Source organism: Toxoplasma gondii, chromosome XII (genome assembly GCF_000006565.2).
Source record: "Toxoplasma gondii ME49 chromosome XII, whole genome shotgun sequence".
Taxonomy (NCBI): Eukaryota; Apicomplexa; class Conoidasida; order Eucoccidiorida; family Sarcocystidae; genus Toxoplasma; species Toxoplasma gondii.
In genome coordinates, this window is record NC_031480.1 from 2,253,613 (window position 1) to 2,277,773 (window position 24,161).

The 24,161-nt window shown below is 52.1% G+C and overlaps 3 protein-coding genes across 3 annotated transcripts; 1 reads left to right on the forward strand and 2 right to left on the reverse strand.

Annotated features, from left to right (window-relative positions):
* Positions 1 to 696: 696 nt before the first annotated feature.
* TGME49_245432 (hypothetical protein) lies at positions 697 to 4,301 on the reverse strand. The gene is made up of 2 exons (XM_002366932.2): positions 3,181 to 4,301; positions 697 to 2,487 (listed from the first exon to the last, which is right to left on the reverse strand). The coding sequence occupies exons 1-2, from the start codon at positions 3,354 to 3,356 to the stop codon at positions 1,398 to 1,400; spliced, it is 1,266 nt and encodes a 421-aa protein (XP_002366973.2). The 5' UTR covers positions 3,357 to 4,301; the 3' UTR covers positions 697 to 1,397.
* Positions 4,302 to 8,741: 4,440 nt separating this feature from the next.
* TGME49_245435 (hypothetical protein) lies at positions 8,742 to 9,617 on the forward strand. Its single transcript, XM_018780743.1, has one exon. The coding sequence runs from the start codon at positions 9,234 to 9,236 to the stop codon at positions 9,483 to 9,485; it is 252 nt and encodes an 83-aa protein (XP_018634881.1). The 5' UTR covers positions 8,742 to 9,233; the 3' UTR covers positions 9,486 to 9,617.
* Positions 9,618 to 14,788: 5,171 nt separating this feature from the next.
* Positions 14,789 to 16,911, reverse strand: TGME49_245440 (hypothetical protein; the record flags this gene model as incomplete). The annotated part of the gene is made up of 2 exons (XM_002366933.1): positions 14,789 to 14,825; positions 15,434 to 16,911. 2 exons carry the CDS (start codon positions 16,909 to 16,911, stop codon positions 14,789 to 14,791), a joined length of 1,515 nt encoding a protein of 504 aa, XP_002366974.1.
* Between the last annotated feature and the right edge of the window lie 7,250 nt (positions 16,912 to 24,161).

Here is a 24,161-nt window from a genome sequence, read left to right on the forward strand (position 1 = left end):
CAGGGCAGCAGGAAGACGGCTGCTCCGCAGCCCGTATGACAGAAAAAGCAACAGTTTGTCCTCTAACTTGCAGTTGATCGTGAATGGTCAACCACGGTTCCCAACGTCGTCGGTGCAATTCTGTGCACGGGGCGTTGTTGGCGACTTCTCTCCTGTTTCCTGGTTGTTGGCATGCGCGAAAAAAAAGGCAATGGCGGTGGAGCAGAATACCAGGTTCAGAGAAGGCGGGCATCAGCTTCTCGCATCAACCTACAGTTATAGAGCATGGTGAGGCTGGAGTAAGCGCAATCATCGCCATGTCACAAGTAAGGCGAACAGTTAATTAAACGAGTGGAGAGGTGATGCCTGCATTCGACCTCGGCTCATGGAACCTTTTTCCTTTATAACGGCAGTTGTCTTCTTCAGGTAGCATTTCCTGGATAACAAATCATGTCACTGCCGTTCCTGTACCCACGCCATACCCCTTCGGTGATTGTTTACTTGCTGTCAATGAGGAGCTAAGCCCCTCTCAACGAGACCTGCTCCCTCCCCGTCATGTGTTGTGCCTCCCTTGCTGACTGATGGAATAAAAATCTGTTTCATCTCTCGCCACCTATATGCCAGTCAGAGCACACTCGTGATAGGATTTGTGCCGAGTGCCTTAGAAACATCTTTTGCCTCTGCTCCGGATTTGAGAGCCTGGATGTCCGAATTTTGACGACTACAGCCATTCAGAAGTTTCTGAATACAGATTTGTTCACCACTCTGTCTGCCAACACAGCTGGCCACTTGTCCGGCAACTCAGTTGTTCAATAGAGGCATCGGAAACCGCACTATCAATTAGATACGCTTGGGGGTGGGTGTTGGCCGCCAATCGAATGTAGACTTTCAAAACGACACTGGCACTCTTCAATGTTTCGTTTGCCCCTCGATTGACTATGTCAAATATGCTGTAAAAGCGGTTTTGGTTTCTTCATCGACCTCTTGCTAAGAAAAGGGTAACTGGCGTATGTGCTGCATTCCCACGTGACGTTTAGTTTGTTTCCTTGATACGGTGAAACGTGCCCCACAGCATTCATTGGGAATCCCGCAGTCGTGTATCACTTTGCCAGAAAATCACGTTCACAGCGTCGCACCTGCTTCTTAGTAGAAAATGAAACGAATGAGAAGGTGTCAGTGTCAACAGAATCACGCGGCGCAAAACGGGCTCCTGCGTCCCTCACACTTAAAGGGATGCACATCTGCTATAGTGAAGGCATTCTGCTTTCCGTATAGCATGACTGACAAAGTAAGATCAGGGAGTTCCTCGTTCCGTTACGTACATTACACCTCCGATACCGCCATTTCGCGTTCAGAAGCATTGTTGTTTTCTCAAGTAGCTCTGCATGGCACACTTGACGTATCTGGTGACTGCTGCATCAGGCGGGTTTCCTACGGCCACGGTGCGGATTCGTCCTTTCCTCGTCCAGGTCCTGGAGTTGCCGTCGAATTGTTTCTTCTTCATCTCTCATCCGACGAATGTCTTCCTCGCCTTCTGCGACTAAGGCCTGTGAGAGTACGTCCATGAGCCGCCTCTGGAGCGTCGCCGCTTGAAGTTGTCGTTCTAGTGCCGCCTCGGCCCGTAACAGAGCATATTCTGCTAGCTGATTTCGCAGGCGCCGCTTGTGAAGGTCATGACTTCTGTGCTCTTGCCTCTCACGCTCGTGGTAGCTCGCATCAATAAAATCTTGCAAGGTGGCTTCTTCTTCCTGGAACACTTTTGCTTCTTGTAGAGCGTCTTGGCGTGCCTGTCGCAGAGCCCGGTGACTCTCGAGGACAGAACCCGCCTGTACACCTAGTCCGAGACTTCCCCGTCTAAATGAATCGACAAGATCCGAATGCCGCAACTCCAGTGCCGCTATTCGATCAGCTGCCTCACGCGCGGCAGCCCGTCTCCGTTCTCGTGTCAGCATAAGCGCCCCCACAGCTGTCTCTACAATGTTACACTCCCGGCAGAGATGAGGGGGTTGAAGCAAACCTCTACCGCTTCCGAAAAATTGGACTAGAGGCAATGCGCCCGCACCACTGGCAGCAGCGGCTGAGGAAGATTGCACTGATGGTGCGACTGCACCTGTAGCTCCCTGGTCAGAGAGGTGTTGGCCACCTGTCCCCAACATCATAGGCGTGCGCACACTGGCACCACTTTGTTGCACAACTCCACTGGCTCCTGAAGGCCGCGGAGACGGGGTCCGCCGTGGTGGCAAAGGTGGGGTAGTGCCGTTTCCGTTGTCGCCACCTTGACTCCTCTTTTCCGACTCCCGGTCAGAAAGCCGCCGAGCAACCGAAGCCTGCAGCGGAACTCGGACATGGTTCTGTAAAGGCAAACCACGACCTGTTTCTGCAAAGTAGTTTCCTTTATTCAAGGATTCGCAAGATTTCGATCTCAGCCTGTGCGTATTGGCTCTCCAAGCCGTTTCTTCGTGAATTGATAGGTGGAGACGATTTTGATGGTCCTCCAGAGAATCGTACCTGATTACGCATTTTGTCGCACCAAGAGCCAGAAATGTACAAATGGGTTTAGGTGTTCGACCGCACACACGCAGTGGGTTCTTTCTCCTTTCACTACTCCTTCAGACTTGACATGCGTGCTGAAGTCGCCGGGCTCGCTGCACCGTTCGGCGCCGCGAAAAGGGCAGACACATCCAACGCCACATCGGGAACACCTTACTGTATCAGATATTATAGATACGAATGTTGAGTATAAGGGGCTGCTCTTAGCCAACTATAAGATTATGCTGTCGCCGAATGTACCATGAAGTGTATTAGAACCCTCGAAGAGGTGCGAAGGGTCGCAGTATTCCTATATCACACCAAGATGAGAAACGTGCTGACATGGGCGATTCTTCGCACCACTGTCGACATGTGTGTCCTCGGTTCGAGTTGTCCAGTTTATTCAATAGTTCCCACACAATCGACAGAAGTATAGGGTGCTCGTCAGCAAGAGCGGATCGACAGAAAAATATTTCTACAATACAAAACATTTTCTTCTGCCACAGCGGGGCTGTTCGACTGCGGGCCAGGTTATGGGAAACTGCGCTCCAATGTTAGCCGATTATGCACGAGTGATTAAGCAAGATCCAAAACTGGAAAGTTGCGTCTAAAGACTAAAACGTCCTGCGGAGCCGCAGTGCATCTGTAAGGCTTTTTCGCACCCGGTGTTACCTGGTTTCGTAGTCTTCCCATGAAGACAGAAATGCCAGCAACGCCAGGACTAAGTTGTGCATGTTGCCGTTCGGGCCGTAAAGTGTTTCTCCTTCCAATCGCAAAGCAGCACGCAATGGAGCCCAACAACGGAACACACAAGTTTTAGAATGACCCTCCGCACGAGTTGCTTTCATGCATCCTGGGGGAGACTTCCCCGAGGTACTGAACTCTTCGCGACATGGTCAGCGTCAGCTTCGTTGCGAGCTCAACAAGATTGAGAACGAACAATGGGCTCATAATTGCTATTGAAAGTAGGGTTGTTGGTTCTCTACATTCGGATGTATGCACAGTCACGACGTAACGCGTCCGCGGCGGCCAGTTTGTTCAGCGAAATCGCTACTGTCGTTGCACACATCGTCATCTGGCAGTAGCGACGAGTGACCCAGTACTAGCTGACGTCTCCTTCATTCAGCTCGCTCTGTGACGAAGATTCATTCATTATCAAACGTCGTGCGTTTCGTGGCCGTTGTTCGAACGTCGCACACTGGCATAGCAACATACACAAAACCATGATGTCCGGCCTAACAGAGATAGGAAAGGCATCGCAACATATGAATCTAGTTGTACAGCAGTTGCAGCCCTCGTCTATCTGATAACTGTACGTTTAATCACAAAGCCACGACAACGTGAACGGAATCGTACATTAACTAAGGTGTCTACATGGCCCTCGGAAGCGGCTATGCGTCGCTGAACATCAGATTTCCCGCAGGCACGCCGAAGCCGAATCGAACTCGGTGTTCGAGCTCTATTTTGCTTGGTCACGATCCTGGACCGGATCCGTGTGTTGTCTAGTTGTCAGCAAAGAGACTTTGATTCTCTGCTTCGGTACTGCTCTCGTGCGAAGTGCATGGGCGAACGACGTTGCCTCAATCTGGAACACGTCCAACAGAGAGTTAGATGAAGTGTTGGGTCTCTTTGCCGATACGCGGGGGCTCGTGCGGCTCTGCGTCTCGTTAGTTCGTGGGTCGGTAGGCGCTCTTGCCGACTGTGAGTAAAGTGTACACGTCCCCAGTTCGTCGTCTGGTCGATTTGGTGGTGCAGCGGAATGGTCTCGGGTCGTTGCGCTCCTCTGCGACACTTCCCGAGTGTCACTGCATTTCGTTACGCACGCTGCCATGTCTCTGCAGTAGGAGGCGCAGGAATTGCTGTGGGCGAGTGAATAACTTCTGGCTTTGCTCACTCTTCGCGCGCATAGAAAGCTGCCTCTTTGGTCGCGAGATGCCGGTTCCGGTAACCACCACGTTCTCCTTTCCCAGCAGAGAGATTTTTCTTTGTGTAAAACCCTCCTCTCGTTGCACACCCTTTTCTGCTTGTCCTCTCCGCTGGAGCTGCGCTCAGTGAAAGAGTATATCTCTTCGTGAATTCTGTGGTCTCCTTCATATTGTGGTGTATCGTTGGCCTCTCTCCTCTCTGTGCGTCGTCTAGGTTCTGCGGACTGATGTGCTTCCTCATGTGAGCACACCGAATTACGAGGAATGTCCCTGCTGTTGTTCCCGTCGCCCGTGACGGTTTCCTTTTCCTTCCTTCTCAAAGCTCTGCGCCGTCGATATTTCTCTGTCAGCTTCTGCGTGGTTGGCGATTTTGAGGAATTCGGTCTGGATACCGAAACCGCATTCTTGGAACTGCTAGGCCCTGCACAAGTAAACTTCCCACCTGGATCCGCATCTTCGCCTCTTGCTTCGTCATCCGCCTGATAGCAGCTCTTTTGTTCTCTCGCTTTGGATACTCTGCGATGGAGGTGGTGGAGTGGTTTGGCTGTTCTGTTAGAATTGCCTTGTCCACTTCTTCTGTCAGGAGCAATTGCTTGACCTTTTCCTCGACCCGGTGCTACCTCCTCCGACTGCCCATCGATATCCAGTCTCGAAAGCGCCTTGTTTTGAATCTTACAGATGTTTACTTGAACAGCAGTGTTTCCACAATTCCGTTGAGTGTTGTAGCCACCCGGAGTGGTTTTGGAGTCTGGTGATTGGTAAAAACGACGTATTTTAGTGTGCTCATCCGACGTTTTTCTTCCATGGTTTCTTTCACATGCGAGGCAACAGCGCTTGTCCAGAAAGGGGCTTGCTGGCGCTGCCTGAGAATTTCTCGAATAACTTCTACTTATTAGGGATGTCCCGTTTTCCTCTCTGCGTGGTCCCGTTTGTTCTTCTGAGTAACATCCGTCTTCCTTATGGTGTTGTCCTGTTGGTGTCCTAATTCGCGTTAGGTGGTGTGAAAACCCACTGGGGAGTATTTCGTTCCACCGCTCCACGGGTGGGTTATCCTCAACAGAGAGAAACTTGCGCCTTCGCTGTCTGGTATCGTCGGAACTAGGGGTGCTATCGCTTCCGGGTTTCCACTGTCCCTTCCATTGCTGCTTCTCCGGTCGGCTCATGCTTGAGCTCATCACTCCGTGACTCGGAGACTGGTGTCTGCAACGAAAACTGAGAGATCGCTGTTTTTGCAATGAGCGAGAACGGATGCTGACTCTGACGCCGTCATCGGGGGACCTGCGTGCTGGCCTGCTGCATCTTCCCTTTGGATGTCGTCCTTCTTCGTGGTGATAATTGCCTTCTGCTTTCTGTGTACCTTCTGGACTTTGAACGTCACAGTGTGTATTCTTTGCTTCAGTTTCGGGAGCGCAGTCTCTCAAAACAGTTGGCACAATATCTAGACTCCTTTGCCGCCCACGTTCTGACTCACCATAGGCTTCATTCTGTCCATTTGCACGATCGCTTTTGCATTCTGCATGAATGGCCGTTTTCGTACCTATTTCTGTCCGGGCCCCACTTTCCTCCTCTTTTGATGTATGTTCGCCTTCTAAATTCAGTGACGGCTCCCTGGGAACGATTATTAACCTAGGTGAGGGCAACATGCTGACGGAAGCGTCAGGTTGCGTGTAGGCTCTCAGACGCTGGCGACAGACGACACTTGTGTAGAAGCGAGAGGAGGTTGGCGAACGAGGCGTTTGATTCCGCTGGTCCTGCAGCCAGCGGCCAACTGTCACGCTTTTTCTCGGTGTCTCCGGTTTCGTCTCCCTGCTGATCTGAAGGAGACTCAGAATGTTGGTGTCTTTGTGCCTTGGCAAAGGCATCGAGCTTATTCCGCTGACACAGTAGTAGGCGAGCGCGGAGACAGGCTTGCCACTCGCACTGGATGTGCAAAACGGATCTTCGTTTGTCTTTGTCATGTCGGCCGCGTTCTCTGTCTCCGTTTCCCGCGTATTGTTTTGTTGTTGTTGTTGTTCACCACTCGTGCGCGCCTCCGGGTCGCCTCCAAAACACGGAAACTGTGTTTCATCATGTGCAGCAGAAATCTCTTTTAACTCCTTGTGACTCTCCGGCAACTCTTGTTCGGTCGTTGCCACACCCTTGTCCGTTACCATTTCCTGTCTGGCACCGCTGGTTTGTCTTGGCTTCTTACAGTTCTCTGCCTCTCTACCAAAAGTTCTATTTCCAGCTGTATCCTCAGAAGCGTGGGTGGTTTCAATTGGCACAGTGCTCGCGAGACCCCTTTCTGATCTCTCTTGCTCGCCCCACCCATAACACGTTTCAAGAGGTGGGCTCACAATCCGTGAACTCTCAAAAGAAGGCTGTATCGTCTGTTTTCCATGTCGGTGGATGTCAGGGCCGCCGCACATTGTGCTGTCTCTGTCATGTTCTGTTTTCCGAACACATGAATCGGGAGAGAAGGCGTCATGAATCAGTGACGACGGGGAGGCATTCGGCTCAGGTTCCGGTGGATGTTTTTCCGTCACTACTGGACTGGTTCGGTTCGCTTTAGGGTTAACCATTTCGTCAGTGCTGGAGAGCCTTGAGGCACGATTGCCTGGCGGAGACGGCACAGGAGTTCCGGGAGGGGCGAGCAGAAGATGGGAAGGAAGAAGCGTTGTCGGGAGAGACCCCTGTCCAATATTTTCCTCCGTAGTTACATCGTTGTCTTCGTTTGACACGAAGGTATTCCAACCTTTCTCTGCCGAGAGAAGTGTTTTGCGTCCAAGACTGCTTCCGCGCCATTCGATGTTCATGTCTCTCTCGCGGCCATCACACATCCTTGGCACATGCCTGTTCTCTTCACGCCTTAATTGGGCCTGGCCTGAATCTGCTATAACTGTTTCTGGGCTAGTCACTTTCTCGATTTCCATTTCTCCTCCAAAAACGGCGACACTCGCCTCGACCCCTGTCTGGTACCGACGTGCCCTGGTCAGTTTCCCTCGCCGCTGCCTCATTCCTCCTTCATTACTCCTGCCAGTTTCAGGACCTGCGCTGTCATTATCAGAGAAACCAGACGCTGGGATTTGCGGTGCGCCTACCTCTGCTTGTTCAGTTTCGTTCCTGAACAGTGGAGTCGAGACTTCCGGATTGTTTATTGGCTCGACGCTTCTTTCGCTTTCAACCGCGTTCTCTGCTGTCGGCTCTTCCTTTCCCTCTCGCTCCGAAAGGGACGCGTGCTTGCGAAGCGAAAGGTCCTCCAGTTCATCCTCGGAATGGCACCATCTATCTCGCTTTGCTGCAGTGTTCTTTCCTATGGCTTCTTCCTTCATGTCATCCTCCTCACTCGCGTGTTGATCCGCTTCCCTCCGCTTCGCTTTAGAGTTCCCAGTGTGTATTTCTGTTCGTGCGTTTCCTGCATTCCCCGCTCTAAAGTTACCCTCTAGATTTTTGCCTGCTCGTGTGTTTTCGGTGATCAGAGAAATGCCTGCCACTGTGGCCGGGATGCAGAGGCCCGTCACTATCGCTTCATTCTCTGCCGCAATTTTCTGCCCTCTTCTACTCTCTCTCCTCGCACTGGCGTTCCCTTGTTTTCCATGGTTCCCGCTCCCTTTCTGCATTGTATCTTGCCTTCGGTCTGCTGCTATCTGTCCTTCAGAAGCGGATGTTTCGTTTTGTGTGGCTATTGAAATAACTGGGTGGCTTGCAGCTACTTCTTCGAGACGCGTTTCAAGTCTTGTTTCTTCTTGACCCGTCTTGTCCTGATGCATGCGTGACACCTCTGCGCTGGACGACTGTGCTCGACTGACTTTGTGGGTCTTCGCCCTCTCGTTACGATTACTTGTTTTGCAAGTCCCGTGTGCATTTGTGGACCAGTGTGTGATTTGGCTTTTCAAAAGCCCTTCGCTCTTTCGCCGAGTGGCTTTCCGCCTGGGGAAACAGTCAATGAGGAGCGCGTCTTCCTCCTCATCTTCGTCCACTATTGTCCCTTTTGCTTTAAGTTTTCTATTTTCAGAGAGCACCACTCCCCTGCAACATCCGTCCGGACGGGCTTCACTCGCGTCACCATTCTTCTGTTCGATGTTGTGTATGGAGCTTCCGACAGAATACTCTTCGTGTGTCAGCACCGTCTCCACTCTTTCTTCCCTTGCAAGTCTTTTGCCTCCTTTGTCCACTCGTTCGGCTGTCCCCACAGCGCTGCCTTTCACTTCGGCGGTCGCTTGATTCTCGGACGCTGTCTTGTCACCTTGCTTTTTCATTCGAGTATACCGTCTTCCCGCGGGCGTGAGAAGAGGTCCGGTGGGGTTTCGAGTGTCTTCTGTTTTACTTGCAGTTTTATTTGGATTCTTCCTGTCCAGAGACGCGGTTAACGCGTGCGCTGTGTTTTCCGTCGCTCGTGGAGAGTCAGACTGGACTGGAGATTCAGATGACAGAAGAGGTACGAATCCAGGCACAGCGCGTGCGACTGAGGCAGTGGGCGGATAGCCTAGCGAGGCTGCGTAGAGGCAAGCCTCCTCGTAAGATTCGTAAAAGGACCTTAAAGTATTTTCTTTAAGAGCGAATCGGCGACACCCTGTGTACTTTTTGTTCCGCAGAATGAATAGAGGTGAAGGATAAGGTTTGGGCGTGGCGGGGTATCTCGAAGAGCGTCTGTCTGCGTTCGCCTCCTCTGGGGTCTCCTCTCGTCCTTCGTTTGCAACTTTCGGGTTTCGCTCGCCTTCCTGCTCTTCTTCTCGCCCTTGTGCTCTTCTCCCTGCCTGCGCCCCCCTCGCTTCTCTTTCCTTCATATCGTCTGGCACTTCTTCTTCCACTTTCGCTTCTATGGACTTCATTTCGTCTCGCTTTCCGTCGTCTTGTGCTGCCCCTTTCGCGTCTCTGTTCTTCATATTTCCTCGCTTCTCCTCATCCTGCGCTACACACCTAGTTCCAGGTTTATCCTCCTCTTCGTTGCAACTTGGCATTCGTCCAGCACCTGCACCAGATGAAGGGGGAAGGCTCTGCCGAGAAGTGGGGCAGGACGCCTCTATAGCCACTTTGTCGAAGGTGAAGATTTTCACAGTGAATGCGCGCTGACCTTTCAGCCAGTAGGTCATAGGGTAGCGCAGCGGACGCATATTCTCTGCGATTTTATCCAACTCGGCACTTGTGAAGGTCCTGTTGTTGTCTATTGAATCTGGAATCATCTTCGCTTCCCGCTTGTCGGCATCCACTGTCCCCCCATCTGCTTCCGCTGTTTTTCCGGTATCCACCTCTCTTCTGCTTTCTGTTTGACCGCCCGGACGGACCGAACTCACACTCGAGTCGCCTGTAATCTTCATAGCGACTCCATGATGCCCGGTTGTTTCGGAGGCATGCGGAGACACCTCAGTGATTTCTTCACTGCTATTACAGAGATCTGAGAGAATCAGCCGCATGAAAAAAAACGTCGACGCGTCTTTTCTCCATCGGTAGAAGGTTTTAGAGAAGCGAAGCACAAAGAACACTTTCAGGCGACCAAGAATCGAGGCAGTCCTCGTCTGGTAAAGCGTGCGACACGTCAACAAAACGACGATCCATTGGGGGTTTCAACAAAAATCCTCTTGAATGCTTCACAAGCGGTAAAGTGGCACATGCGCTTCTGTTCTCTCTCTGCTTCGAAGATGACGTGCGTGACCCTTTTGTCACTTCTTTTCAAGTCTTCTTACCTTCACCTACGTCGATGGAACAGGACATGTCGTATTTCCTACCGTTTAGGCAAGCACTGGGTCTTGGCGGTTCGTCTGCGGACTGCATCTGTTCGTCTCTCTTCCGCCCCCTTTTCTTTGGCTCGGGTTCATTCATAGAGACTATTGCAGACTCGGTTTCCTTTAGGGACACTCTGTCAGAATCCGCCTCCTTCAGAGACTCCCTTTCATACTTTGCTTCTTTCAGAGACACTTTTTCAGACGCTGGGGGATCTGCGTCGGAACCCTCCGGGGTCTTCGGTGCATCCGAGGCCTGAGCCCGAAGTCCTTTTTCTTTCTTTTTCGACTCCGAGGAGCGGTTCAAATTTAGGCGACTAAGAAGTTTTCGAGAGTGATCCAAATATTCGCAAGCTCCAGCCAGAGTTGCAGCCACCTCGTCGACTGTGTGGGGAATAAAGACCCGAGCGGGAATCCGACTGCGGGCAGGAGCCGTCACGACCCTGCGTCCCAGAGAAATCGGGAGACGAAACAGCCACGCAGATACATACAATCCACAAGCGTAGGGGCGTTGCCGACACATGGACATGGATATGAGGAAAGAGGTACTGACGAGGGAAAAGGATTGCATCGGAATGAAGCGTACTCCGAGAAAAAGGCCCTATTCTGGATCGTATACTGGACGTATAATCTACCTCAAATGCAATCACAGACATATACATAAATGCATGTCCGTGAGCACATGGAGAATCAGCTATCTTCGCACGAGCTACATGTGACGTCTGCAAAATATCTATATGTATATAATACGTGCAGTGTAAGTCGCTTGAAGACCAAGTCGGCGATTCTCACCATCTTCCCTGTGTCTTAGACCAGGTGATACCTTCCTTCCACGGCCTGAGAGTTTTTGCCTCGGCTGTGAGGAGGCGGAGAAGGTGTTGGTGGTCTCTCGCCTTCTGCATTTCTTTTTCTCTTTCTCGAAAGCTTTCTTCTCCGAGAGTGCGCCTCCTGTTTTCCTTCGCTGGACTCTTTCGCTGCGCACCCGGTGCCGTCTGTGCCTTCCCTGTTCTCGGCTCACACTGTCTCTTTCCGTCTTCTCTCTCCTTCAACTCTTGCGTGCGCCTGTCTCCCTGGTGTTCGCTCTCGCTCTGGTCTAGCTGGCATCGCTGCCGAACCCACATTGCCTTGCCGGTGGATCGCAGCTCCTCGTCTGCTGTAAATGGAGTTGGTTTTTTTCCGCGACTAGTTTCTCCTGCACGTTCCCTTTTCACTTCCCCCTTCTTTTCGGGCCTTCGGCCACTACCAGTTGCCGCCCTGTTCGCCACGGGGTCTCCGGCAGCCTCCTCCAGCGGCAAGTTGTCTTTTCGCGACACCTCCTTGTCTTTCTCGATGCATATTGCTGTCGCCTTTTCGCCCGATTTCTTCGCTTGCTCAGTCTTTCCGTTCGTCACCACCGCTTGCGACACTCCGTCTCGCTGGGTTTCTGGCGTCTCTCCGTCCTCGTCTTCCTCCGAGAACACCAGCCCCCTCGCAGGCGACACCAGGCACACCTGCGCGGCTTCACCGCTCTCAGCTTTCTCTGATGCTGTTAGGCACCTCCGCTGTTCTGTATGCCTGGTAATGGGTCCGGTTGCTCGACATCGTAGCGACTCGCTAACTGTGGCAAAACGAGTAGTCCAAGAGCTGGATAGGCACGCACGACCCCTTCTTTTTGCACGGCGCTTTCCGCGGCCTCGCTGGGATGTCTGGACTCTGCCAGCCCGCCAAGATCGTCCCATACGCCTTCGACCAGACCAGATTGGAAAAGGTGCAGCGGCAGCTTGTTCTCCTGATGTCGCGTCTCGGTGTGCTGAGGTGCATGTTGACTCCCGCGCACTGGCCGCAAGATGCTTTGAGGTATTTGCAACTCTTGCCCGAGGCGTTCTGGTTTCCAGAGTCATTTGCAAACCGTAAGGCGTTACAGCCTCAGTCACGCCCTCTCTCGCGTCCTCAACGCCGCTGGGAGCCGGCGAAGGGGATAGCGAAGAATAAAGAGATGAATCTGGCGTGATTCCTAACGACGGCGAATCTGACTCCGCAGGTGGAGGTCGCAGCTGCTTTCCCCCAGTCCTCATATCGTTCGCTTCACTTCCTAAAACACTCTGCAAGCCAGAATAGATCGATTCGGACACCATCTCCGGCGATGGAAGCTTGACACCCGAATAAGCGTGGGAAAAATGGGGGGAAGACGACGTGTGGACAGGACGAGAGACTTGTGCTAGAGGCACGTGAGAATCCGGACTATGTTCTGGGCCCCAGAGGCGCCTGCGAGGTCCGTGTCCATTTTCACCTTCACCTGAAGAGATGCACGTGGTGGGCCTGTTCCGAGCTCCCTGAGGATTCCTCGTCCTTCTTCTCCTTCCTTGCCTCTCTGGCCCACTTTCGTCATTGTGCGTCTGGTTCCTTGTCACCGGTTTGCGCCTCTGGAGTCGCGCGTGTTCGTTGCTCGGCGCCTCCCCGCGTTGTCGCTTTTGCTCTGTGAGCCTTCTGAGGAGATCGGCATTTTCTCTTTCGCTCGCTTCCAAGACGCGGAAAAGGATTCTTATAGTACCTCGGACGCGCGCACGCTCGCGTAGACGACTTCGTTCTTCCTGCTCGTGTGTTGCGCCATCTTCGTCTTCGCCTTCGTTGTCTCGGAACGGGAGAAGCATGTCCCTGCCTTCTTCTTCGGCTCCTGGGAAGCGGAAACCTTGTTTCGCTTGTCTGCTTTTGATGGTCGCTGCCTTGCCCCGGCGCACCGTCTCCTGATCGGAGGCCCGTTGCGGCCCGGGGAAACCCAACAAGCGCGAAAACTGCGCTCGAGGCTCTGCCAACATGGAGACTCCTCCGCTCCCCACCCCGCTACACGCGTTTCTATGTGGGAAGGTGGAAGTGGAAGAGAGCGACAGGGGCTCTTTGCTATCTTGACTACCGGCAATGGCGTCGACATAGTCCGAGGAGAAGACGCGACCACACAGGGAAGAGACTTCAGACTCCCTCCAGCCCACCGCTACTATACCAGATTTTCTTGCGATCCTCTGCTCCTGTCTCTCGGCACGCTCTTGTTTGGGGACGGCAGCAGCAGGCGCAGTGCTCTCTGGAAGCGAAAAGTACCATTCTGTTGCGCGTAGAAAGGATTCGTTCCTCTCCGCGAGGGGCTCGTTTGCTATCTGCAATCGAGACCCGGTTGCGCAATTGGCACCGCCGCGACGCTGGATGCCGTCTGGCCCTTTTTCTTCTGCGAACGCTGCCCCGATCATTCGCACAGCACACAGCAAGGAATCAAGGAATGCTCGTGATGTGTATGATCTCTCTCGGGGTCGACAGCCCCCTCTCTCGCTCTCTAGAAGCCAGGGCGCCGACCCGAATGCGGCTGCTGCATGCGCCCCCCTCTCGCTGGCTGTCTGAAAACTCTCCGTGGAACCACATTCAGAAAGCTGGCGATACGGAGCAATTTCGGAAGTATACGCAGGCATAAGCGTCTTTCCGCACGAGGTCGAAGATGCCCAAGCTGGGAATGCGCACACGCTGGAGCTGGTCACGGCAGATGCGATCTCGCAGTCCCTTCCTGCTTCTTTTCTACGAACGCAAGCGTTTCCACCGGTTCTCTGTCCTGGAAGCGAGGCTTCCGATTCCCTCACGCTTTTCGCGATAACGGGGGGCGCAAGTAGATAGGAGAGGACGTGGGCCGCGACGTTCGGCTGACGCAGATGTTGCCGCTGAACCCGGCAGTGGACTGCCATTTCTTGATGTGACCGGCCGAGGGGAAAAAGGTCCACGAAGCACGCGGCGCATGGATGTAGCGACACCAGATGCATCGTGAGTGCTCGAACCAAGAACGAAGGTGCGGGTGAGGAGGACGCAAAATCAGTGGTAGGAATGGAGTGGAAGGGGCGAGCCGGAATGAAGGAGAAAGCATGCAAAGAAGGCAGATTGATGGGGTCTCTCACTCTGTGCCAGGATGCAGAAGGAGAGAAAGATGAGGCGCATGACGGAATTTCAGGGATCGGCTGAAGCGGCGCCATTTCCAGACATGTACCGGTTTCAGTGCTTCCTCGCCCTTCAGTTGCCGCCTCATTTGTGCTGAAACTACAGCCAGTTCCGGTCTGTGCCGCTGTCTCACAGACCGTGTCTTCGCGTTCGTTCTCACCTTGTCGCTGGTCGAAGCCTCTGTCCGCTTTCCCTATCAGCCGGGCCTCCCATGTGTCTTGCGTCTTTTCTCCTTCTGTTTTTCCGCTTGCATTCGAGTCCCTCACGTGAAAGGGTCTCGTTGTATCCGACGGACAGGAGGGCGCCGATATAGTTCTCTGTACAGTGCACCGCTGCAGTGCAGGCGAGCTCTCGCGTTTCCTCGAGGTTGAGAGAAACAGTTTCGCTTCAGAAATTGGGACTGAACAGGAACCGGCTCCTGGACAAGAGTTCCACGTCTCACCCTCGACTTTTTCCAGCGAGCTGTCGACCTTTGATGTGGTTCCCACTGGAAGAGGGTTGTCCACTCTAGACTGCATAGACGCTCTCGCGTCTTCCTGCTCATCAAATCGAGTCTCTTTGTGTTTCCTCGTGGAATCGTCAACACAATCTGCGGCGGGCAGGTCCCTTTGAGACAGGAGGCTACTTCCTTGCAAGACCAAAGACGCGTTCGTGGCGTGACCAATAAATACTCTGTCGTGCTCGCATATATTTTCGCCGGCAGACTTCCTAGGCCAAGCCCCATGAGGCGGCCGACGCGAGAGGTCTGTTTCACAGGTAGACAACGGGAGCTTTTTTCTTGGAACCCTGTTGTTTTCTTGTGGCCCCTGTGTTTCGCTTAACGAGCAAGATACTGGCCTGGTGTCTGCTCCAAGACCACAGCAGCTTTCTTCAGAGACACCTGGACAATCGCTTTCTTCGTGGATTCTGATTACGTTCGATTCGTTTTCGACTGCATGTGAGCAGACACCTCGTAAGGCGTCTTCAGGCAGCGCATCCGAACGGCCTTCATCGGTACAGATAGACGGCAAGTGTTCACCTGGGCTTGTCATCCATTCCTCCTTTTTCTCAGCTTTGCCGAGGGAGTTGCCTACCAGATCTTGTTTGGAGCCCAGCGAGACGGCCTGTTTGCTTGCCCTCGAGAATGTCGCACAAGGTTTGTTTCCGTTGGTCGATCTCTTTCGATCAATGACTTCTTCGACCCTGTGTACTACTGTATCAACTTCTGCCTCTTCTCTGCTCTGGGGGCTCTCCTCCACAACTCCGATGTCTTTCGGTGAAGCGTCCTGCTTTACCTGCATGTCGTCTGGGGAGAAAAACATGTCGCTGTCTCCGCCTATGTTTAAAGATCTTCTTTTTTCTGTCCTCGCTGACGGTTTTCTCGCCGCGGCTCCCCGAGCACAAGCGGGTGTGATGACAGTGGCTTCGTCTCTTTCGTTCGTCTGTGTTTCTTCTTCTTCAGCTTCTCCTGTTAGTGGCTGTTTTTCTTCTGTTCGTTCTCCAGCGCTGCTTAGGGCAGCTGATCTTACTGCAACGATGTCTGTCCTTTTTTTTATCTCCTCGCTCCTTTCGTCCTCCCTCCCTGTCGGCATGAGGAGACAGGGACCCAAATGATTTCCTCCACAGACGCCAGACTGTCGCTTTTCATTTTCCTTTGAGCTGTAGTTATCCGTGACAAGTGCCAGCCCACAGTTGGAGAAGGCAGACAGAAACGGGGTCTTGACTTTCCCCTCCTTACCGCTGACGCCTCCACTGTGTTGATCTTTTCTCGACTGTTTTTGCCTTTTTCTCGCGTTGCTGTCTTTGTCTTCTTCTTGTTCGATTCTTCGCTCCTTCGTTCGATCCTTCATCTTCGCTTCTGCTCCCTGACCGTATTCCTCTTCAGGGCCGCTTGCACTTCCCCGCTGCTCATCGCCAGTTTTTGACCGTTCGCTCCCCTGTTCTCGGTTTCGTTTGTCTCTCTTTCGCCCTTTCTTCTGTTCCTCTTTTTTGAATGACTTACTGTATGGCTCTGATTCGTCTTCACTCTCCAGGCCTGTCCCCTCCGACTCTGTTTTTCCCTCCGCTTTGTCACCGTCTGCGGTTCTATCCTCCAACATTTCGTAGTCCTTCTCCTTCCCCGTTTCTCCGTCCTTGCTTCCTCTTTCGCAATCCTTGGATTTCTGCTCCTTCTCACTTGTTTGTCTCTCTCTTTCTGTCACTATCCTCTTGATTGTTTTGCTGGTACCTTTCTGAATCTCTCGTTCGTATTTTGCTGTTATCTCTTCTTCTCTCTCTCGGTTAGCACCTTGTTTACCCCTCTCGCGGTCAACTTTGCCATTGTCTTGGTCGTCGTTCTCTGATTTTTCGCCTTGTTGTTCTCCGCGCCGGACGCAGCGCTCTCCCATTTCCGCTCCCCCGCGTGTCCGCTTGCTCTTGTCCTCACCTCTCTCTCCTTCCTCTTCTCCACTCTTGTCCCCGTGTTCTGCGGCTGCTAATTCTTGTGTGCAAGCTCCATTGCTACCGCCAGGTTTTTTCAAAGGTTCAGAGTCGCTAAACACGTCGAGAGGACGCCAGTCGACAATCGTATCCTCTGTGGGAAGTCCAGACCTCTGTTCACCGCAATCTGTGACCGAGTAGAGACAGCGAGGAGAGCACTCACATCCTTCCGACTGTCCGCCGCAGAGAGAAGGCCAATCCTCCGTCTGTTCTCTCGGCTGTCCAGATTCATCCTTCTGGAGAGACGGGACATCGTCATTAAAACTCAGAGAGAATGGATAACCTTGTTCTTCGCGAAACTGAGGCTGCGCCCCGGTGGTCACGGGACGCGCCCCGAAGGAGGCGTCAAGGCCGTGCTTCGGCGCGGGCGGCATTGGGGGGGCGCCGTTACATCTTCGTGTTTGAACCGGCGCAGACAAAGAGCGAGAAAAAGGCCGGAGGACATCAATATTAGGTTTCATCACTAGCTCCGTCGTGACACCCTCAGGGCAAACTGGAAGTTGAGGAATATCCGTCTCCAACAGTGAACCATACGATAACAGCTGCGGACAGCAAGTAAACACTCATGTATAGATGTATATACACACGGGTACAGTATGGTGTAAAAATCGGTGCACATATCGAAATTTTCGCGATTGGTTAGAGTTCAGTCCATCTCATCGTCTCTACATCTTAGAGAAGAGAGGTACATGGGTAGAACATGGCTACACGTTTATTCCTCCATACAGCTATGTGATCCATCCTAACATTCTTAGCAAGAAAACGGCGTTTTCTCGCCTTACCCGGGTTGCCATTTCCTCAGGCGATTGGAGCAAGAGGCTGGTGACCTCGACTGTCCAACCGGTGTCTAGACCTTCCCACCACGTCCTAGACATATTTCTCTCTCCTTTCATCGGTTCCAGGGCTCCCTCTATCGCGGTGTCGTCTTCTTCCTTTCCGCATTCTTCTGCAGTGTGTGATGTCTTGTTCCCTCCTGCTCTCTGTCTCTCCTCCAATCGTTCCTCGGTTTCGCTGTCTTCTTCTTCACTAAACGGAGTCGACAGGATAGCGCCGCGTGTTTTTACGAGCGCTTCGGCTCGTTCAACGCAAACAAAGCAAAGCCACTCTCTCGCTGGATTTGGAGCAAAACTGCTCGGGAGGTCCAGGCACTGAAGGTGAAAGCATCGAGAACAGAAATCGCAAGTTAGTAGCGCACAGCAGGAGCCCCGCGGCGAGGGCTCGTATTTGCCGCCTTGAAGACGAAGTACTCCATGGGAAGACGAGGAAGAAGCTGTAAAAGCATATCCTTTGAAAGATGTCTCGAATGCCCTGCCCCCAAGCTTTTGGTTGCCACGGCTTCTCGTCAGATGTCCGCGAACGCAGGCTACTGGGGGGGGTCTCTTCAGGGGTTGATCCTGTATTTTTGTGTGTATTGGCAGAATCGTCGTGTTGTCAGCGCCCAACGAAAAGACAGAAAACTCATATTGACTGTCGCTGGATTTAGAATGGGGTTTTCGTACTGCCCTGGCGGTTTCTTCTAAGCGGAGATCGTGTAACGTCTCCGTGTACCGTGCCTGTCCCTCTGCTTCGCCTCTTTCGCGTGGGTATCTCTGAGCGCGGGGCATCTTTCTTTGTCTTGGATTTTCAGACCAGCACCTCGTTGCCCGCGATACCCTTTGTCGCTTGCTTGTTTCTGCTGGAACTTGAGCGGAAGATCTCAACGAAGGCCGATCAAAAGCCCGTACATTGTCTCCGACTTCTCGAACCGCAGCGGAACAGTGTGGACACAGCTGTCTCTTACACACTTCGCACCTCGAGTGTCGGCGGGGCCCTCTTTGTTCTAGGATCTGAATAAGATCGCGTGAAGCGCTGGCGCTCTCTGTTGGTGCCTTAGCGGTTTGTGGTCCCTTGCGAAACGAACGAGGCGTGTTCTCTTCTTCTGGACTCGCACTCGTGTCCCCGTAAGTCTGTGTGCCGGGGTTCGTGTTCGCAAGCGAAGCTTCTTGCTGCTGGGCGCTGGCAAGAGGAAACGAAGAGCAGCTCCGCCTTGTGCTAGGCGTCTGTGTGTGCGCTAACTTGCCAAAGCTGTGCGTGGAGTTATTTGTGGCAAGATCTGTGAATGTGCTCTGGGCTCCAGAGGCCAGAGCGGCAGAACGAAACGACTGATGCCCTTGTAAAGGCGGAACCCCAGACGGAAGCCATAGTCTCGTGAGCGAACCTGCCCGGTTCAGCAGTTCGACGGCTCTCGACCGCAGAGCAAACCGAGCCGCTTTGAGATATCTGTGCTGGAACTTCGGAGAGAGGGATGTGAAACGATCAGTGAACAGAAGTGAACCAGGAAGTATGGCTTTGCCGGGGATCGAGCAGAGAAAGACGTGAGGCCATTTATTTACCCAAACCTAGAACAGGCAGAAGAGATCAAAGGACACCATCGTATTGGTTTGTGGCTGGCGACGTTTTCGCTGCTCGTTTGCAAAAAACAACACGTGACACGAGACCAGCCGCAAGTTCCTACTGGCGTGTCCACTATTACGCAGGGTATATGTGCGCTTTTCCGTCGCCTATGTCGCTTCTTGAGAAACGCTGGTGTCTGTGGACTCAGCGCACGTGTATCTCCTTAATTACCTAGTTAATGATGCCCCTAAAACTCTGCGCACGTCTGACCAACGCTTTCGACGGTGTATAGCTTGGTGCCAGTGTCGCCGCAGGCGCTAGTATCGTCATACACATCCCCAAAAGGATTCAACCCCGACAGGCCAGCAGCCTTCACTAAGCACTTCAGCAAATCATACATCCACCTGGTTCCCTAATTCACTTATTATGAGAACTCAACAGCTAAAGTCGAGATGTGACAGTGGGCCGATGTCGTGTATGCTGGGCTATTCATAGCGAAGAGCGAAAAGAAAGCGATCCCCCTGGTGGAACACAGTCACGTAGAATTACAGTCCGGAAACTGGAGACCTGTATGCCTCAAAGAGCTCAGGAAAGAGTTCCTGTCTCTTTTTCGCTTACCACGTGGTAGGCACAGTTCGGCGTCACACTGTGACTGTACGGGATGCCGAGCAGCTGAGGTACAACAACGTCGACGACGCATGCGGCAGGACTAAGGGCAGAAAAACACCCGCTACTTAGGCAAAGAGAGATCGATTCTTTTTTTCGCCGCTTCTTCGTGTTACGATCGCAGTCAATGCGTGAACGCCTCTCTTCTGTACGCGATACAGAAGCTGAAACCACTCGACCGTCTGGCAGCGGACCTAGCCGTGGAACACCGCTGGACATTGAGGCCGAAGAGGCTGAAAAAAAGAGGGGGGGGGAAACGTGCACTGGATAGACCGATTTGTGAATGTGTACCTCTCCATGCAGAATCGGAGACATGATTCTGCGCGGATCTTTCATCGCGGGACATCTAGCTGAAACAGTGTCCGTGTTCCTTCCAGTGAATTCTTCAGAAAACCTCGCAGTGCATCACTACACATATGTAACTAAATATCAAATACGTATGTGCATGTATTTGACTGAGTCTACAGAATGTGCGTCTGTATGCATATCTACACACGTCTGCATTGTATTCTGTGGAAATGACTTCAATGAACTTGATTATGGCCCAACGTCCAACACTCCAGTCGTCTGTAAATATACGTGCATATTATATATATATATATATAGAGAGAGAGAGAGAGACATATACATGTGTATGTGTTCGCACTCCTTGCTTCTCTTTCTATCGACACGTGGGCATTATGGAACTATTCTGTGGTGCCCAGGGCAACTCCAGTGCGCTCATGGTGTTGAAAAAAACAGAATTTGTTTGCACGTTTCACCTGTCACATCGGAAGGATAAGTGCTCGAGGGGAGGCCCCTGAAAGGCTGAGAGTCAGCTGGCATGTTCCAACGGTCTCTTCCAGTTGAGGAACAAGTGGTGGAGACAGGGAGATCAACTTCGGGAAGAGGCAGCGCGAACGCCTTTGAAAGAGCTTGTGGAGTAGCGGGGACAATCGCTCCCGTAACGTGGCCGAGGACGATAGGTACCTGCACCATGGAAGGGGGGAAACGTAGACGTCCTAGTCTCTAGGGTAGAAAATATGTAATCTGGAAGCAATGCAGATATGCACGCGAGCGCCTATACGTACATGCATACAAACGAACAGGAATACGGACGCAAATCTCTATCATATGTTAGAATCATAACTAATGATACGAACGGTTTTGTAAAACTACAATCTCATGAATGGGGAGGCGTATGTATATATATATATATATATGTATACATACATACATAAATGTATATGAAGATAGCCCACGTGTTGAGGACTGGACCAATGATCCTGTCGGCACCTCTGTAACTCGGACCTCGGTGGATAAGCATCACGATCATCTCTCGTTTATACAGTAAATACACCCACACATATGTGTAAATATACGTAGAAGTCTGAGTGTTTTTGTCTTGGGATGTACCTTAGAATCTGCTGGTACCCCTTTGGCATCGGTTCTCATTCTTGAAACGGCACAGGTAGTTTGCAGGGCGTTGTGAGGCTTAAACACGTGAAGAAGAGGCAACTCGTCCAAGCTGACATGGCAAATTTCGAGGGGCGAGACTCCCCTTCCTTCGCTGGAAAGGGAAGCAAGAATTTGTTCTTCTACAACCGCTGATGCAAGAGAAAGTGGTACAGGCAAAGCACGCGACAAGAAACGAAAACGATGACGACAAGGAAGGAAAATGAGGTTTTGCCTATGGCGTCTGGAGACTGCAAGCGGCGTGCCTGAGCGTGGTAGACTGGTCCGAAACACGCCTCAAGGCAGATCTTTGACCATCTTCTCTGGTATATGTATGTACACATATCTGCATGAAACTGTTGGGTTGCTCCCTCGCGTATCCACTTTTGTTCTCTCCTGTCTCATCTCTGTGTTTCCATCCTTCGTTTCCTGTGGGCAAGACGTAGCAAATCGTGTGGATGTTTCCCTTCCCCGATGGCTGCTCACAAGGTAATTTCTTCAAGGTGTAACGTTTCTTTGTCACCGAAATCTTTCGTACCTGCTTCGTGGTCCACATCGTCAGTGAGAAGGTGTCGTACTTTGTCCAGATGCGCTTCGTTCTCCCCCGCCCACAAAAGGGTTTCTCGTTCTGGTAGTCCTTTTTCTTTTTCTGCTCGAGGTTGTCCTTCGGGGGTGTCCGGAAAAGCTGACTTCAAGATACCGAAACGAGAGTGTGTATCCTCGAGGCATCCGCCCTGCACTTTTGACGGCATAGGATATCCTTCTACTCCATATGCAGACGGTGAAAAAAGAGTGGTCACACCCTGAGAAAGAAGTGAAGGCCAGGCAGCTTGTGAGAACCTTCTGACGACGGAAGTCCCTTTTGTTTTTTCGTTTTCGACAGCATCTTTTTCGCCTTCCCTGCCTTTTGTGAGTAGTGGTCTCAAAGTATCTTCATTTCGCAACCTACGATCGAATGAGGGAGAAGCCTGCTCCGGTGGCACGTATCGAGAGGAATCAGTTGAAGAGTTCCCTTGCTTGTCCTGCTGAGACGACCAGGTCGTCTCAAGAAACATATGGGTGGCCTCCAGTGCTATCTCCCGGAGCCCTCGGACAAACGCCGGAAGACGCAGTGAGACAGAACGCAATGAATAAATCGGGTGGCAAACACTTTGTTTCTCTCTCTGCTGATACAGTTGTCGATATCTTTTGGAAACTCCAACACCATCCCCTTCTGTCCTGTCGTGTGCTTCTCTGTCCTCCTCGGGAGTCATTAGAGAGCCGTCACTGTTCTTCGAAATGAGACACGCGGAGGTGAGTTTCTGCCCGTCTGTGAAAAGCCTCTCTTGTGCGTTTTTCGACACGGCTGCTTCATCTGCTTCAGCGGCGTTTGCCTCCGCCAAAGTGCCGTCAACAATGTTTTTCTCAACTCTCTCAGCGGCATCGGCATTTCGTTGACCAGTGAGAACAGCAGTTTCCTCACCGAACCCACCGACACGCACGAAACGCTCGCTGGCCTCCTCCGGGATATCCTCCTGAAAGCAACACCTTCTTCGCGCGGCGGATGTAAATCCGCCGCTCTCTCCGCAGTTCCGCGTACCTCCGGAAGCACACCGCTCATCGCTTATTTTCAAAAAGCCTGTACACGGTCCTGGACTATGTCCTCCCGAAGGTGCCAGACTTTCTCGTGGTTCTTTCGCTTCGAACCCTACGATGCGACCCCTGCTTCTCTCGCACGAAAAGGAAATCGAGCATTCTCCAGCAGCTAACCCTCCGCCTGCATTATCAAAGCCCTTCCTTTGTGCCAGAACCTCGGCAGGCCCACGCGCTTGCCGAGACACTGGAGCAATTGGGCTGCAGCGCTTTTTGTAAGATACTGAGAGAAACGCCCCCGGCTCGCGAGCCACAATTAATGTACGACAAAAAGTAGCGAGTGAGTGCTCAAGATCGTCTGTGTGAAGTGGGTAACTTGAAGATACGATGTGGTTAAAGGGGTGCTCTTTGAGGCCCTTGTTTCCTGTTCTGAGAATGGTGTCTTTGAATGAGGAAAAGAGGTCGGGAAAGGCAACATCGTTTTGATTAGGTGGATGTTGAAGGCATAGCGTTCTGTTACGAAGGTGATCAGACGGGGCATGTGCGCGGGTCTCATGGGAGGAGCGAGGAAAGGCTTTGTAAGTTTGCAGGGCCTTTGCAGCCGCGGTAACGACTCGGGAAATGTCAGCTTCTCGCGACTCTTGGAAGAGCGCCTCATTCAATGTAGCTATTGAATCGTGAAAAAACGCTTGAGAGTTCGCCTCTTGGGTTCGTGGTGGTTCTAGAGAAGCCGCATGGAAAGAAAGAGCAGTGACCGATGAGCCCGAAGCTATAGACGAACGGAGAAGGCCAGGCTCAGGCGAAGCGAAAGAATCAACTGATTTGGCGTTCGAAAGAGCAGGCTGAGACGCAGATGCTCTCTGTGAGAAAACGGAAGAAGCCGAAGAAGGCGTAAGCTCCGTCACGCTTCTTCCCTTGACCAGAATTTCTGGCGGCATTTTGAGGACTCAGCAAGTTCTAGTTGTTGCTTCCGTATTAGTGACCGCACACGACGGCTTGGCGGATGAGAGTTGAAAGAGTCATAACCAAGTCTTCAGAGATGCAGCGAAAACGGAAAAACCAAGTAAACCGTGGTACTGTCCGTCACGAGCTGTAAGTTAACTGCCTGGTTGACAGCACACTCTGGACGAGGCAAGTGAAGGGTGATTTTGTCATGTTTGTTCGTCTTTTTTTCTCCGAAAAGATCGAAGATGCAGGTAGAAAAAAAATTGCAGTTGTCACCAGGACTCAGCGGTCACGATCGCTCTGGTCTTTGTTGCTTTGTCTGTCTTTCCCATCCGTTGGGACACCTCGCTTGTTAGGAGTAAGGCAGCAGCCACGGAACGTCTTTGTTGAAAAACGCTACACACAGTGTCATAATCTGCAGTCTCCTAGTCTTCGACTAATTGAGTTCATAATGCAAAGAAAGGACAACGAAAGGAGGAGGAACCAAAGGCGAAGTAGGACGTAGTCAGAGCTGTGCAAACGGCGAAGATGGGAACGAATTGCGAGCTGCAAAGAAGCCCGACACCGGGATCGGTATAAGGTAGAAAAGCCCGGAAATCTTCTTTGAAAACTAACAAGCATATTTCGGACACCG

Bases quoted from the DNA above. Each gene is read 5' to 3' on its own strand.
- TGME49_245432 (XM_002366932.2), bottom strand. From the start codon at position 3,356: ATGAAAGCAACTCGTGCGGAGGGTCATTCTAAAACTTGTGTGTTCCGT. The intron at 2,488-3,180 runs GTAACACCGGGT...ATGCGTAATCAG, and splicing joins TGGGAAGACTACGAAACCAG to GTACGATTCTCTGGAGGACC.
- TGME49_245435 (XM_018780743.1), top strand. From the start codon at position 9,234: ATGGACTTCATTTCGTCTCGCTTTCCGTCGTCTTGTGCTGCCCCTTTC.